This window comes from Oryza glaberrima, chromosome 1 (genome assembly GCF_000147395.1).
Source record: "Oryza glaberrima chromosome 1, OglaRS2, whole genome shotgun sequence".
Classification (NCBI taxonomy): domain Eukaryota; kingdom Viridiplantae; phylum Streptophyta; class Magnoliopsida; order Poales; family Poaceae; genus Oryza; species Oryza glaberrima.
Window position 1 is genome coordinate 4,138,969 of NC_068326.1, and position 17,482 is coordinate 4,156,450.

Genomic DNA, 17,482 nt, shown 5'->3' on the forward strand with positions numbered 1-17,482 from the left:
ATGTTTCTGCATAAAAAGCATGTGCTTCATTAATTCTTGAGAAATGTCGAGCTAAACCAGGCTAATAATTTGTAACAACGCAATGTTATTTAACATGTGTCCATTGATGTATGATGCTTATCAGTCCCAACGTTTCATCTACAATTGGTTATCACAACATTAGCGACAAAAAATAATTTTTGATAAAAATTTTATATATGATTTTTTGACGATTTAAAAGCTAATATTAAAAAAAGCTATGAAAAAAAATCCAACTCTAAAATTAAGATTTTAAATCAAAATTTTGGTTGCAGCTAACAAGCTGCATAGGAAATGATGAAGCAATATGTATATAGTAATAGTACTATATATGCTATTGCAATTAACACTAATATCCAGTTAGCAAGCTATTAACTAGTGTGGAACATATGTGAATTTATGATATACCATGACGTCGAAGTGGAAATAATACGATGACGTTAGAGCCATTGTAACTTATCTAATAATTTACAAAATACATCAAAATGTACAAGTACAACCTAAATTGCAACTTGTTTATGGTTGACCGACAACGTTGGATTTGTTAATCTTGCCTAAAGCCGACCTTAACTGCTTCTTGTAAATCCAGACAAACTAGTATTCCTTGGACTGTGACATCTTGAGTCATCCTTGAAAGCTCAATGTATGACAAGATGAACGACAAAGTGCAAAGCATAATTTCCATTTTATTCTGTAATCACCTTCTCTGCACGTTGGTGAAATCTTAACTTCGAATTATCACAATTTCCATTTCTCCCTCCATGGATGAACGTAAAACTGGTGGTCCACACCACACGAGTCATCAAAGCCATCCAACATCTAAAATTTCTTCTGAATTCTCACAATCCTTTGTAGTGTTTTTTTATACAAATCATAGCTAAATACACAATCATGCACAGTACACACCATGCATCTCTTAATAAAATTTGGCCGGGGAACATTTGTTGGCTCAGCAAAAAATCTTGTTTCATTTTCCTTTTTTTTTTCTAAATACCATGGCCTCCTGAAACAGATCTTATCCCAACATTTTCTGATGTGGTCTTCTTTTAGAACAACAAAACCATGAGTATATCACAATCTCCAAAAAGGTGAACCGAGCAATGTCAATATAAAAGCAGCCGTGCACAAACTAAAAACTGAAGGAAAAGAACAAATTAAAAGTGGGAAAAGTCTATACGTACTAACTTTTTCTTACTAAATTTTTACTAACATTGACATGTCGTGCTATGAGTGCATCTAGATTTTTTATATCTTCCATCTACTTGAATCAACCGGTTGAAATGATTGTTAGTACAAATTTAGTAAGAAAAATTTAGTACGTGTAGCAGTGCTCTTAAAAGTGCATTTATCTGTCGTGTGCCTGCATCACTAGATCACTGCTGGTACACATATATAGGCTGCCCAATTTTTTTTCCTGCATATATTAGCAGAAAAAAGAAAGGAGATAAAGCACCGTTTACTTCTTTCGGCCACCGATTTCTCCAAAAACGCACGCTTCTTTCTGTCTGAACTTCCTTCAGCATCAAGCCCTTTCTTTTCAGAATATCTTCAGTCTCACTCTTCAGGCATCTGTATATATCACAACACCACCTGGTGCTTAGGTTTGTTAGAGAGAAAAAAAGTGTATTTAATTAGTGTTAATTGCAAGTTATGATGCAATGTTATATCCTTTTGGTTTTGGAGGCAGCATTAAGTTGATTTGTGTAAATGATTTGTTTTCTTCCAAGAAAACTTCATCTGAAAGTGTTCTTTTCTTCAGAGCAGCAGAGCATGTGTGCAGTGTTCCTGATCAGTACTTGTGTACTATTACCTGTCAATTGCTAAGAGCCTTTACCAAAAAGTTTCAATTATTTGGAGAGACAACACACTTATTGACAAAGGGAAATAAAGCATTTTTTGGCACTAGAAACAAAAAGCAAATTATATCCAGTTTATAATAAGGCAAAGAAATGGTGAAAAAAGAAAGTAATAATACATGAATGGATCTGCAAAAAACGTGATGACTTTCTAGATGTCTTCCTCTTCAGGCATCAAACCACCACCTGGGGCTTAAGTTTGTTAGAGAAAAAAAAGTGTATTTAATTAGCGTTAATTGCAAGTTATGATGCAATATTCCACCCTTTTGATTTGTAGGCAGCATGAAGGCCCGTTCTTTTCTGATTTTGAGATGCTCATTTTCGTTTGCACGCTTCGCCTCTGTGTTTTTTAAATAAATTATATATAAATATTTTCTTGAATACCTTTTAAAAACAAACTTTCTTCTTTTTAGTAGTTAATTTATTCTTTTATACCCTCAAACAGCTATCAAAAAATCAAATTATCCATCAATCCATAAATTTTAGCCATTTTAAACTGGGCCTTAGGCCTGGTTTAGTTCCCAACTTTTTTTTCAAACTTCTAACTTTTTTAACACATCAAAAATTTCCTACACACATAAACTTTCAACTTTTCCGTCACATCGTTATAATTTCAATAAAACTTCTAATTTTAACATGAACTAAACACACCCTTAGTTAATTTGTGTAAATAATTGTTTTCTTTCCAGAAAACTTCATCTGGAAGTATGCTTTTCTTCAGAGCATGTGTGCAGTGTTCCCCAGTGCTACTTGCCAAATAGTATTGCCAAGAGCCTTTACAAAAAGTTTAATTTATTTGGACCTAACACGCTTATTTATAAGGGAAATAAAGCATATTTTGCACTAGAAACAAAAAGCAAATATACCCAGTTTATACTACAAGGCAAAGAAACGGTGCAAAAAAAGAAAAACAACACAAACAAAAAAAGTAGTACTAATACAGGAATGGATAAGCTGGTGACCTCATTGCAAAAAAAAGAGGGGCGTATTTGCAAAACGTGAAGACTTTCTAGATGTCTTCCTCGATAAGGTTCCAGATAAGTCCAATAACTTCCATCTTTTTATTTTTTTTTCTTTTGAAAAGCTCACCTATGCACTTTCATCAAGCTAACATGTCATTTTAAACTAACCACCAAACTGCTTTGTGAGCTCTGGGAAAAAGAAAAAAAATACAAGCAAAAATAAAATGTCAACCAAACTTCTATAGGCACTGTAGATGATAATATTAATAGGCTTTTACTACACACCATATCTGTCTAAAACAAGTTAACTAATGTAATAGCGGCGCATAAATGCAAAAGAAAAACTCTACAATTCTGGATTTACAGAGGGATAAATAAAACAGAATAAATCCAATAATAAATGTGTTTTTTTCTAAAGCTAAATAAATCTAATTTAACACACTTAAGCAAAGCAGCTGAGAAGAAAAGGCGAGGAAAAAAAGAAAAAAAAAACCCGGCGTCTTCTCCAGTTCTGCTCCACTTGTCCGTAGTCTCTCTTCCACTACAGTCCACACACAACGCCAAACCCCGCAGTGCCTACCTACCCGCACGAATCTCAAAGCACCATCCGACGCCTCCCCCAGCTTCTCCCTCCCCCCCTCTCCCCCCATCGAGAAGAAGAGGAGAAAAAGAAGAGGAGAGAGAAAGAGAAGAGACTAGTAGAGGAGAGGAGAGAGAAACTAAACCCAACCCAAATAGGGGAAGGAGGAGGAGGAGGCGCAACCAAACCCGCCGCCGCCGCCGCCGCCGACGAGGGCGAGGATCTCCGGCGAAGGCCCACCGGAGCTCAGCTTGCGGGGAACACTTCTAGCGGCTGGAGTCTGATGCGTCCCAGCCCATGGCACCCCACCTCCACCTCCGGTTGCTGCTGGTCGTCGGCGTGGCCCTCGGGAGCGCGGGGCTGGGCTGGGGGGGAGGAGGAGGGGAGGGGGAGGCGACAGATCGGGAGGCGCCGGACCCGTACTCGATCCTGACGTGGCACGACTACTCGCCGCCGTCGCCGCCGCCGCCGCCGCCGCCGCCGGTGGCGCCCGCGGCCACCTGCGAGGGGGACCTGCACGGGCAGGGGAACTTCAGCACCCGCTGCGAGGTCTCCGAGGAGGTGGAGCTCGGCGGGGACGTCTACATCACCGGGGAGGGCAGCCTCGTGCTCCTCGCCGGCGCCGCCCTCACCTGCCAGAGGCCCGGCTGCGTCATCTCCGCCAACCTCTCCGGCGAGGTCCGCCTCGGCCGCGGCGTCCGCGTCATCGCCGGGAGGGTCTCCCTCGCCGCGGCCAACGTCACAATCGCCGACACGGTCGTTGTCAACACCACCGCGCTCGCCGGCGATCCGCCCGAGCGGACCAGCGGGGTGCCCACGGGGACGCACGGCGACGGCGGCGGCCACGGTGGCCGTGGCGCCAGCTGCTACGTCAAGGATGGGCAGACGCAGGAGGACTCGTGGGGCGGTGACGCCTACGCGTGGTCCGACCTCGAGCACCCGTTTAGCTATGGAAGCAAAGGGGGCTCTACCAGCGTTGAGAAGGACTACGGCGGAAGCGGTGGCGGTATCGTGTGGCTGTATGCCGATGACCTGATAATGAATGGCACAGTGCTCGCCGATGGAGGGGATAGCAGCGAGAAGGGCGGTGGTGGTTCTGGGGGAAGCATCTATATCAAGTCTAAGACTATGTAAGTGTTCTTAGAATTGCTTCAAATTCCTTGCTGCTTCCTACATGTGCTAATTGAAATGATGCATGGGCATTTAAACTGCCTAACAAACTTGCAGATTAGGAAACAGTTTCCAAAGCTGAGGTCACATATGAATATATTGGTTCAGTAGGATCTTTTTCGTATTTATACCTGTTTTTCATTTTGTTATTAATGAGTCATGGATGCGGGGAGGTAGTACTAAACATATTAGGGATTTACAGAGGCTTGCTCGGTCTAATAGTTATGAGAACAAGATTTCCTGTCATGCTGTTTATATTTTTGTTAATAAACGATTAGCCGCCACAATGGAATTGCAGCTTCTTCAACGAACAAAAAGAACATGAAGTTATTAAATGTTCAGTCTGGTTGTAATTTGTCTTAACACTTGAGAAGTTAAGGACTAATGTGATAGGAATGTATGAGTTTAGCATATTTAGTATGTAGTCATGAGCTCAAGCTTGACTATGGTACTAGACAATTGGATTTGAGGATTTTTTTTTTTGCACTAGGTGTTAATAAGAGAAATTAATGTCACAGTCCAGATTAGTTCAGTGGCTAAATTATGCATATAATTGATTGACTAATAAATGAATATAGGAATAGTTTCATTTTATTGTTACCAACTTTCACAATTGCACATATTTGGTAGTTCAAACCAATCCAGCTAAACACTAGACCACCAATGCAGTAATGAGTGGCATTTGAGTTGAGGAATGCTTTCATTAGCTTGAACTAGCTGTTATTTTGGTTTGTTATAAATCTGTTGACTATGCGCTCTAGTATATTCAATAAGCCCATGCAGAATTGCAAACTTTCCCCTTCTGATCTTCTGTTTGCAACAGGCATGGTGCTGGCAAGATAAGTGCTTCAGGAGGGAATGGTCTGGCTGGGGGTGGTGGAGGACGCGTTTCTATTAACGTTTTCAGTAGACATGATGACACCCAAGTTTTTGCTCATGGTATTGTGCTTGGTCTTATGCACACTGTGACACTGATCCTTTCTTATATCCCTGAAATGCAGATTATCAAATAGCAACTATATATTTGCAGGCAGCATGATCGTACTGTATTGTTTGTCGCAAAATATTCTGAGACTCCTTTTTATTACTGTTAGGCCTCAGTATGTTAGTAGTCTTTTGTTTAATGAGATGAAGCTCATATTCTGAGTAACTTTCTGATGATATATAGAATATGGATGGAGCTATAGTGTAGACAATTTTATTGTTTTGTTTATGTTTGAATTAACGTTTATACCTTTTTCAGGGGGGAAGAGTTCGGGCTGTCCAGATAATGCAGGAGCTGCCGGAACTCTTTATGAGGCTGTACCTAAGAGTCTTGTTGTTAGCAACAACAACTTGAGTACACAAACTGACACTCTTCTTTTAGAGTTCCCAAATCAACCACTATGGACCAATGTTTTTGTCAAGAATCATGCTAAAGTTGCTGTTCCCTTGCTATGGAGTCGTGTTCAGGTATGAATCTGTATCTTTCAGATGTTCATTAATTCTCTCTCTACAGATCATGGTTTCTTTACTCTTTAGTATGATATTTGCCATTTTGCTGTCATAAATTCATTGGTTTCTATAATACTTACATGCATATGCACTTCAAATTGTAAGACTGTTAATCTATACTTACTCTTGTTCCTCTTTTTGCATCAGTGGTAGCACGTTGAACAAGTGTGGATAAATTTGTACTGTTAGTGGTGGATCCACCCATTTGGTAGGTTGGGTCGGCTGGCCCAGCTATGGTCCATGTCACCCCACACTCCCCAGAACCCCCTTTTAGTACTGGGCCGCCCATATTAGCCATTATCCACCAGACCATAAGAAGCCCATAAAATTAATTAAGTACTCCAGTCCAGGCATGAGACAATCAATCGTTGTTCCATCTTTCAATTTCGTGATGATGTACCTCTTTGCCAGAGCACCTGACTATTCATCTTTATTGCTTGTCGCTCGACACTTGTCCTCTTCGCTGTGCCGGTTACTATGCTAGCCGCCAGAGTCAGTCTGTGCTAACACTGTGCCGTGCGCGGGCCCGTGGGCACACGACCGCGCCTCTGCCGGTCTGCCCGATGCCCTAGCCAGCAGCCAGCTATGGAGAGGCGACTCTAGAATTATACTCTATTGTGTATCTTTGATGTTCTTTTGTGCCTTAGTTTATTGACTGTAATATGTTTTTTTAATACAATTACAATATAAATATGGTACAGTATATGTTGCGTTTTATTATCTTTATCGAGCATTTTTGCCCCCATCTTTATTTTATAGCTGCGTCTGCCACTGGTACAGTATGATAATTTACACTCAATCAGTAAGGTCTATACATGTTCTTTTTCTGAGTTTGAGGCTGTCTCTGCATTTTGGCAAGTCACATATTTCTTACAGTTTCCATTATTTTGCACTGCACTTCCTTCACGTACATTATGCAAACGTGGGAGTTGCCATTACCTGATAATTAGGAAAATGCTTGTCAATATTGCTTTGTGCAATATTTAACGATAGTCCGCAACTTTTTATTTATACTTTCAGGTCCAAGGGCAACTTAGCCTTCTATCCGGTGCTATTCTAACTTTTGGTTTGACCCGTTATCCATACTCGGAGTTTGAATTGATGGCTGAGGAGCTTCTTATGAGTGACTCAACAATCAAGGTGTTATTTTACTATTTGTTCTTGCCATGTATTGTGTTGTTTTATGGTATTCACCTTACTATATGTGCTAAACGCATGCCAATTTCTATGCACCAATATGAATTGTTTTCAGGTGTTTGGTGCCTTGAGAATGTCTGTAAAGATGCTTCTTATGTGGAACTCCAAAATGTTAATTGATGGTGGTGGAGATTCAATAGTTGCAACATCGTTACTTGATGCTAGCAATTTGATAGTTCTAAAGGTAATGTTCACTGTCAATGACTCTTTTTCTCTTCTCTGCCTTAACACTTCGCATAAAAGTTCTGCTCATATATTTGTCAGGAATCATCTGTAATACACTCTAATGCTAATCTTGGAGTTCGTGGTCAAGGCCTGTTGAATTTATCTGGAGAAGGAGACATAATTGAAGCACAACGACTTATTTTATCTCTATTCTACAGTATAAAGGTATGATAACCCTTTGTTCTACTGCATTTTGCTTTAATTCTCCACAGCTTTTCTGTAGTTATTTATTTTTATCTACCACATGGTTGTCGCACCTTCAAAGGAAAGGCTTTTGACTTTAACATGGTGGGTCTGGATTGGCTTCTTTGCCTTAGTTCCCATAAAGGAAAGAAAGTAAAGACTACATTTGCTCCTTGAACTCTGCTCGGAGTCCACTTTCCACCTTGTAACTAAAAAAATGGTTACTTTTTACTCCCATAACAAAACTGGACAAATGTCACTGACAGACAGGTTTTAGTTTTAGTGGTGGTTTTGCCACATCACTCTTTTGTGCCATGGTGCTGACACGTTTAGGGGGTGTACGTTGTTCTGACTGTCTCAGTAAAGAGTGGCAGTGGGGGCGTGCACCTGCGCATATTTAGAGCAGCTCTTGCTGGTGCTGGAGTGGTGAAATGTAAGGTGATGTTCTTCCAATGACAGCTGGACACCATTCATAAGTGTGGTCCACCTCAATGGAAACCACCATTAAAACTAGTATTGGGTGATATTTGCCGGATTTGGAAGTTACTTTTGTATTTTTTGGGGGTGGGTGGGTTGAAAATGGCTGGATTTTGGCTTAGGTTGAATATTAGACTCCTGCCAGAGTTAGGGGGCCAAAAAAGTACTTTATTTTAAAAAGGAAAGACATGACAGTGAGACAGACAGCCAGCTTTCTAAAGAAACCTGTCTGTGATGTGATTTGCTTATGTATATTGGATTATTGGATAAAATTTTCTTCACCTGCTGTGTGCTATTGCAGAATTAATTATGACGTGATCACTTCTGCATACTTTCTTTGTTTTGGTGTATTATTTTGTATTTTCCCTGTACTTGTAGTTTTAGGATCTGTACTTGTACTATTATTAAGAAGAGGTTGTGATAAGCATTTCTTTTGTAGGTTGGACCTGGCTCCATTTTACGGGGTCCACTTGTAAATGGAAGTAGCGGTGACGTGTAAATACTGCCACCTTCAACATTGAATTGAAATTATCTTTTCTTATGTTTTATATGCCAAAAGATTCATCTCATTTATTCTTGTGTGCATCTATTAGGGCACCAAAGCTGAACTGTGAAGATGACATCTGTCCTGTGGAAATAATACACCCACCAGAAGATTGCAATCTGAACTCATCACTGTCATTTACTCTTCAGGTGCATTCAGTTTTTGAACCTTACCTTGTGATGTGTCATGGATGGGTTCCTTTGCTAGTGTAATGCAAAATTTGACCACTTCTCTTTCAGGTATGTCGTGTTGAAGATATTGACATCTGGGGTCTCGTACAAGGAACTGTAATTCATTTCAATAGAGCTAGAAGTGTCAGTGTGCACACATCTGGTACCATCAGTGCAACAGGCTTGGGTAATTTTTGTACCTTCCTTTTGTTTGCCATTCTGTATCATTGGCTTGTTCCCTGCACTTCTGGATCAATGCTGCAGAAATTTGTAGAGTTGCTGGGTTTCTAAGCTTAAGAGAGTTTAAGCTTCTGGATATGGTGCACATGTACTACGATGTTGAAACTCAGAGGGCTTTGTCATCTCAAGTTGCAGTATACTGTTCACATACCTTGCAGCTTCTTCAGTGGCTAATTCATAAATAATGATGAGAGGAGCTATGCATTTGTTTTATTTTCTATTTTGCTTCATAATTCAAAAAAATGCTTTAGTATACTTAACTACATCTGGTTGTAACTATTTCACCACAGGACGATCTTTTGTTTGATGGTATGCTGTTGGCAACTGATTCCAGAATTAATTTTCGTATCTTCTAATTTCAGGCTGCCGAAGTGGAGTAGGACAAGGAAAGATATTAAACAGTGGTGTAAGTGGTGGTGGTGGACATGGTGGTAGAGGGGGGGATGGCTTTTATAATGAAAGCCATGCTGAGGGTGGATCTATGTACGGTAGTGCTGATTTACCATGTGAACTTGGCAGTGGCAGTGGTAATGACACCACAAAGCTTTCCACTGCTGGTGGTGGTATAATAGGTAACACAATTGTTCAATTAGCTTACCTACGTTTATTATTAAGTTCATAGATTTTAGGACTCATGCTATTGCTGTAACTGCACTCCAGTGATGGGCTCATGGGAGTATTCTCTACCAAGTCTTTCCCTCTATGGTTCAGTAGAATCAAATGGTCAAAGTTCCACTGATGTGGTAACAAATGCTTCTATTGGAGGACCCGGTGGTGGTTCTGGGGGCACAATTCTTCTTTTTGTACGTGCTTTGTCCCTAGCGGAGAGCTCCATCCTTTCAAGTGTTGGTGGTCTTGGAAACTTTGGCAGTGGTGGAGGTGGAGGGGGAAGGATTCACTTCCATTGGTCAAACATTCCAACTGGAGATGAGTATGTTCCTGTTGCAGCTGTTAAAGGATCAATACGTACAAGGTCGGTCTGATTCTTTCTCCTATACATGTTCTAGTATTCTAGTTCTCCAGGGGAATGTTCAACACTGTGATACAAGTCGAATATGGTTTGTCTCATACAATTTGCTTAGTTTTAGTATGGACCCTTGTGATGGCTACGTATTGTGACTTGTTCACTACATTGAAGCTTTTTCTTTATGACATTATCACTCAGTTATCAGGGTATGAAACACCTTAAGCAATAATTACTGGTCTGAGGGCAATGTAAGATATGAAAAAGCATCATTACAGGAAAATGTTTGCTTTGATAATTTTTTTGACTTTTGACCCTAATCCGTAATGACCAAATTGAAAATGTTAAGACGGTATTTATGTGTAGAAATACTTTGATCTTATGGAATTCTGGCGTAGAAACAAGTCACTGAATTCTGATTGATTATACTATTATAAACGTGCTGTGATTGAAATTTGAATCTGTAGCTTTCTGCAAATTCCATGATGCGGTGTAATTTGAATTCTGTCCTTTCATTGCCAGTTGTTTGTGCAAACAATAGACATGTGGCATGCCTGGAATTTTTATGTGTTCCTCTCGTGCACTGACCAAATATCCTTATACAGTGGAGGAATCAGCAAAGGGAAAGGGTTTCCTGGCGAGAACGGAACAGTTACAGGAAAAGCTTGCCCAAAGGGTCTCTATGGTACATTTTGCAAGGTAACTTGCTAATATTTCATTGTTCCATCTGCCCCTTGTCTTATTATTTAGTTGTAACTTGCATTGTAAAAGTTGATTCAAATACACCAAACAACCTACTCAATTGTTCTGTCATTATAATATTTGATATATTACCCCATCTAGTGGCATTCTGTTGCTTACATCTGCTGTAATGCTGTTGCTACCTAATGTGGTTGTAATTATTTCTGTGGAAAATGCAGGAATGCCCCTTGGGAACGTATAAGAACGTTACTGGATCTTCTAAATCTCTGTGCGTTCAATGCCCTCCAGATGAACTCCCTCATCGTGCGATTTACACAAGTGTCCGAGGTAATTCTTTCTCTATGCAGTTTTTGATGTGATATAGCGGAAATGCAGCCAAGGACAAAATTTTAACTTGTTTATCTAATTTCTAAATCATTAGGTATCATAAATCTACTGTTTTTAGATTTATCTTTTGTTTTTCTCCTTTGTAACATGCAGCTTCATCTATATTACTTTGCTATTGGCCTTGCATTTACTTAAGTTTCAATACTGTTGTGCAAGCTTCAGAAGATGCTTTAACTTTGCTTGAACATTCTAATCTCTAACCTAGCTTATGTTTGACAGGAGGTGCTTATGAAACCCCATGCCCATACAAATGTGTATCAGATAGATATCGTATGCCTCACTGTTATACTGCTCTGGAAGAGTTGATATACACTTTTGGGGGACCTTGGTTATTTGGCCTATTACTTTCAGGTCTTCTTGTTTTGTTAGCTCTTGTTTTAAGTGTTGCCAGGATGAAATTTGTTGGTACTGATGAGTTACCTGGGCCTGCACCAACTCAACAAGGATCCCAAATTGATCATTCTTTTCCTTTCCTAGAATCTCTAAATGAGGTATTTTATACACTGCTTCCGTCACTCATGTTGTGTGCCATATGACCATCATGGGTTCTCATAGAAGTTTTTTTTGTTTGTTGCAGGTCTTGGAAACTAATAGGGCTGAGGAATCGCATGGGCATGTACACAGGATGTATTTCATGGGCCCCAACACCTTCAGTGAACCTTGGCATCTCCCACACACCCCACCAGAACAGATTTCTGAGATTGTGTATGTGTACATGCCCTCACATAGATCTAACTACTACCTGAACAAATTCAATGTATCTTCTATTTTGGTAATTGCATATGTTTTATCCGTGTTACTTTTGCATGCAGGTATGAGGATGCATTTAACCGATTTGTCGATGAGATAAACACTCTTGCAGCTTACCAGTGGTGGGAAGGATCGATTCACAGTATCCTCTGTGTACTTGCATACCCCTTGGCCTGGTCATGGCAACAGTTCCGTAGGAGAAAGAAATTGCAAAGACTTCGTGAATTTGTTCGCTCTGAGTATGACCATTCGTGCTTACGTTCTTGCCGTTCACGTGCGCTTTATGAAGGGCTCAAGGTTTGTAGTTCTGTTTTAACTATTTCTAGATTGCTACCACATGCTTATCTCTGAGGTCATCCTTCCCTAGCCTAAGAACTGAAATCCTTTGATGTTTCACTCTATGATTTTTTTTTTTTTACACTTCAATAGCAGAGTACCTACTGCATGCTTCTATAACTGAATGCTATCAGAGGATTGGAGTGCAAAGTTACCAGTCATAGAAGTTGTATATCTTAAATATGCCATATTGCATGAATAAGAGTTGTGTTGAATGTATAATTAGAAAATAATATCTATAATTAGAAAATATCATGCATGGTTGGTTGAACCATTTGTGAGTAACTGCTATAAATCTTTCATGCTCTTTTCCATTTTGGTTCTTTGGACAATTATGAACTCATTACATGTTTTTACCTTCCCAGAATTGATTATATCTTGGAATAAAATTATTAAATGAATGTCATGTTTGATAGTGTTGTGATGCTTGGAATTAACATCTGCCTACTTCATAAATCTTTAGGTGACTGCAACTCCTGATCTTATGCTGGGCTATTTAGATTTCTTCCTTGGGGGAGATGAAAAAAGGCCTGATCTTCCACCTCGTCTTCGCCAAAGGTTTCCAATGTGCTTGATCTTTGGAGGTGATGGAAGTTACATGGCTCCATTTTCACTCCATAGTGATAGTGTACTCACTAGCCTTATGAGTCAGGTATGATTTTAAGATCTTTCTAACTGCATTAGTTATGTTCTGAAGCTTTTTCTTATACTTCTATAACACTATTTTAAACATTACAGGCTGTTCCCTCATCGATATGGCACCGTCTTGTAGCTGGATTGAATGCCCAGTTGCGTTTGGTTCGACGTGGAAATCTCAGAGGAACATTTCTTCCTGTCCTCGACTGGCTTGAAACCCATGCTAATCCCTCTCTGGGTGTGAATGGTGTTCGTGTTGATCTTGCCTGGTTCCAAGCTACAGCATTAGGGTATTGCCAACTTGGTCTTGTCGTTTATGCTGTTGAAGAACCAGTGAGTGCAGAACTTGATGGTAGCCCTAGAATTAAAATAGAGCAACATTCACTGTGAGTTACTATTTTTATTCGTCCTGATCATTTGTTTTCTTTCCCTTTTTCATTACTATTTATTCCTAATGACTTGTTGCATCATACAGAACACAGAACATGCATGCTGATACTCAACTAGGCCATTCTAGAACTAAGGAAGCTCTTATGCGCAAAAGGATCACAGGCGGAATTCTTGATAGTAATAGCTTAAGGACGCTTAAAGACAGGAGAGATTTGTTTTACCCGTTTTCTCTCATCTTGCACAACACTAAACCAGTTGGCCATCAGGTTTTTCTCTGCCATTATTACATAAGACTGTTATGATAAAATTCCTGGCATTTGCACTTACCATAATTCTCTTGTTCTTAAATGCAGGATCTTGTTGGCTTAGTAATCTCAATATTGCTTCTCGCAGATTTTAGCTTAGTGTTACTGACTTTTCTCCAGCTATATTCATACTCTATGGCCGATGTTCTCTTAGTTTTATTTGTTCTTCCACTTGGGATACTATCACCTTTTCCTGCTGGAATAAATGCTCTTTTTAGTCATGGACCACGGCGATCAGCAGGCCTTGCTCGTGTGTATGCATTATGGAACATTACTTCACTGGTCAATGTTGTAAGTATGCTATGACCATCTGCATTTCATTGTTGCTTGCTTATTTGTCTATATTGTATTTTGAGATCCTAAGACGGCTGTAGTTAGTGTCTGCCATTATTCACTGGTTTTAGCTTTCCCCGATTTTGTTCTTATTGTTGATTTATCTTCATAATCCTCTTCCCATGATATTCAGGTTGTGGCTTTTGCTTGCGGCCTTGTACACTACAAGTCATCAACCAAAAGACATCCTAGTACGCAGCCATGGAACCTTGGAACGTAAGTGCCATTTCCCTTTGCAGTTATATACAATACAACTAAATGCAATTAGGATATGGATGCATTTTTTTCCCCTTTGCCTTGTCTTGATCCTCCTTTCATCTCATCGGCGCATTTTCAATTCTATCACAGGGATGAAAGTGGCTGGTGGCTCTTCCCTACTGGACTCATGTTGCTGAAATGCATCCAAGCAAGGCTTGTCGATTGGCATGTGGCTAATTTAGAGATTCAAGACCGTGCAGTATATAGCAATGACCCAAGCATATTTTGGCAGTCATGACACTTGGCATTACTACTACTAAAGGTTCTTTTGGGAGCTTTTTACAACTCAATTTTTTGGGAGTTGATAAAAGGAAGGGTGGGGGTACTCAAAGCACGGCCTTTCTTTATTGACCTTTGGCCGAAGAAGAAGCAACTACTACAGTGGGTTATAGATGCAATTTCCGCGTCCCTCTGCTAATCATATGTGCAGTCACAACCAACCTGTATTTTTGGTGTTGTATATATAAAAAAGGTGTACTTGATCCATTATTTGTAGGATTTAGACACCATAGAGTTTATAAACAGTTCCCAAGCTAACTGAAGAGATGTGATTTTGTTGTTGTTGCTACTGCTCTTGTTGTCGGTGCTATGTACTTTGCCTCTAGATGTTGAGCTGGGCAAGGCAGGCATTGACTGTGAAACTTGTACTACCTGATTGGATAACACAAGTGCTAACTTGACTGATGGTTTTCATCCCTCATCATTAACCCAATGCAATGCTGATACCACCGAGTTGTGACAATGTGTTCGCTCTTGGATGTGCAATGCGCGTGGATGTGCTATGTGTGGTTAGTGTGTTAATCTTGTTATAAACGTGTGTTCTGACTTGTGAGTGTGGTATATCAATCTCTTATAAAATGTTATTGTTGGAAATTTGGTTACAATTCAGCATATTTTAATCCAAAATATTAAGATAATAAACGTGACGCTTATAGGATATGATCTAGTGCAATTGATAAATTGGAGCATCATGAACATGTTTAATACTCTCTCCGTTTCAAAATATTTGACACCGTTGACTTTTTAGTACGTGTTTAACCATTTGTCTTATTCAAAAAATTTAATATTTATTCTTTTCATATCATTTGATTTATTGTTAAATATACTTTTATGTACACATGTAGTTTTACATATTTTACAAATTTTTCTAATAAGACGAACGGTCAAACATGTGCTAAAAAGTCAACGGCGTCAAACATTTTATTTATTGTTAAATATACTTTTATGTACGCATATAGTTTTACATATTTCACAAATTTTTCTAATAAGACGAACGGTCAAAAATGTACTAAAAAGTCAACGGCGTCAAACATTTTGAAACGGAGGGAGTATAAAATAAGCATCACCATATACAAGACAATGCAATAACATTGCGACTGATAGTAGCAGAAAATGGAGAACCAACAGTAACAGTAAAAGGTTATACCCGAGAATGGCCAAAATGGAGAACCAACGGTAACAGTAAAATAAAATGTTATACTCCGAGAATGGCTCTCCGCTGGAGTTTGAGAAAGTATTGCATCCCCGAGAATGGCCAAAATGGATAACCAATGGTAATAGTAAAAGGTTATACTCCGAGAATGGCCCTCCGTTGGAGTTTGCGAAAGTATTGCATCCTTTGATGTTGTTAGAGTTTGAGAAAGTATTGTATCCGTTGGTGTTGTCATTCCCATTCACCTCCTTGTCTCCGGTGTTCTCCGTGGACATGTTGGTGAAGGCGCAGATGAACAGGAGCAGTCGCATGTTGGTGAAGGTGCAGCCAAAAACTTGAGCGCCCGCCTACCCGTGCAAGAACGTAAGCAGACGCAGTTCCGGAGGTATGCGAAGGTAGCACAGGAATAGAAGAGCATCTGGAAAGAAAGTGCGAGAGTTGGAGGAAGAATAGAAGTGCAAGCTCCCTCTGTTCGTCCCGTTAGCGAAAGATTTGTAGTGCATGCGAGAGTTCATTCAGAGAATTCAATCAACGCGATTAACCTGAGCCGTTAGCGAAGGATTTGTAGCGCATGCGAGAGTTACATTCAGAGAATTCAATCCACGCGATTAACCCGAGTTAAAGCGATTAATCACCAATCCGTTACGCGAGTTAATACGCGCGATTAATCACCGATCCACGACTTAATACAAAACGAGAGAGAGAGAGAGAGCAGCCGCCTCGCCCAGCTCGCTCGGCGCGCGTGCGTGTGGCTGACTGCCCACCATCTCAACTGGACACACAGAGACTCTCTGCTAGCTTCATTTTTAAGTTGAGGCCTCTACGCTTAGTTTTCCAATGTGGTATTAATACCCATAGCACTAAATGTGGGCATTGAAATTTATTAGGATTTAATTGGGCCTAGCCTATTAATCTAACAGTTATGGCATATCAATCTCTCATCTAGATTCACTTATGTACATATGAATTTTAACACATCAAATACACATAAATCCGCATGAACCTATTCAAGACCCAAAACTTCTTATAAGTAAAACGGAGGAAGTAAAAATTAAGGCATGCTAAAAACGGATGTAGCCTCGATTGATAGCGATCAGTATACATATATTCTACAATTTCCTTCATTTCAAATTATAAGACATTTCAGATTTTGAATAGATTCATACGCGGATCAATATATGTGCTCCATATATATGTAAATTCATATGTATGTTAATGAATGTAGACAAGGATTAAGAGGCTAAAACGTTTTATAATATGAAATTGAGGGTGCATTTTTATTTGTTCTAGTCCCATATTTTGGTTTTGTGGTTTAAGTAAAAAAAATTTATACTTAATCATCAAATTTTAATTTTAAAAATTTATATAGTGTAACATTGTAAGATTTAGGTTTTTGGATTAAAAAAAAACTTCTATACTAGCAGTAATTGCTAGCATAGGATTTTTATGACACAAGTAGTAATACTGCCATTTTTAAGTGTAACTGTGCCTTTTTTTTCCAAAGTTTGACCGTCTATCTTATTTGAAATTTTTTATGTTTAGTATTTTTACTATTATTAGATGATAAAATATGAATAACATTTTATACGTGACTTATTATTTTTTATTTTTATAATTTTTAGATAAGAGGAACAGTCAAACATTATATATAGAAACCAACGCACTTAAAATAGGATGGAGAAAGCAGTACTAATTCACTACATCGGCGGTTTGTTTAGCAATTTGAGGAAAGGAGATTGAGAGTTTACATGAGGGAGGAATTCCCTCCCAATTCCACCCTTACCTCAATTTCCCATCCCCATCTCTGTTCCACCAAAATTCCGATGTCTCCAAACCAAATAAAACAATTAATACCTCACTCCTCACACAATCC

General features: G+C 39.4%; 1 protein-coding gene across 1 annotated transcript; it reads left to right on the forward strand.

Moving 5' to 3' along the window:
• The first annotated feature begins 3,509 nt into the window (after nt 1–3,509).
• LOC127775157 (uncharacterized) lies at nt 3,510–14,919 on the forward strand. Its single transcript, XM_052301482.1, has 22 exons — nt 3,510–4,546; nt 5,410–5,525; nt 5,830–6,038; nt 7,101–7,220; nt 7,333–7,461; nt 7,542–7,667; nt 8,602–8,657; nt 8,756–8,855; nt 8,946–9,063; nt 9,479–9,688; nt 9,777–10,089; nt 10,686–10,779; nt 11,001–11,109; nt 11,389–11,660; nt 11,747–11,874; nt 11,982–12,216; nt 12,719–12,907; nt 12,994–13,277; nt 13,367–13,547; nt 13,635–13,877; nt 14,053–14,135; nt 14,268–14,919. Exons 1-22 carry the CDS (start codon nt 3,714–3,716, stop codon nt 14,413–14,415), a joined length of 4,296 nt encoding a protein of 1,431 aa, XP_052157442.1. The 5' UTR covers nt 3,510–3,713; the 3' UTR covers nt 14,416–14,919.
• Nucleotides 14,920–17,482: the final 2,563 nt, after the last annotated feature.

Coding starts and splice junctions, on each gene's coding strand:
- LOC127775157 (XM_052301482.1), top strand. CDS start 3,714: ATGGCACCCCACCTCCACCTCCGGTTGCTGCTGGTCGTCGGCGTGGCC. Junction 7,462..7,541: donor GCAATTTGATAGTTCTAAAG/GTAATGTTCACT, acceptor TATATTTGTCAG/GAATCATCTGTAATACACTC. Junction 9,689..9,776: donor TGCTGGTGGTGGTATAATAG/GTAACACAATTG, acceptor ACTGCACTCCAG/TGATGGGCTCATGGGAGTAT.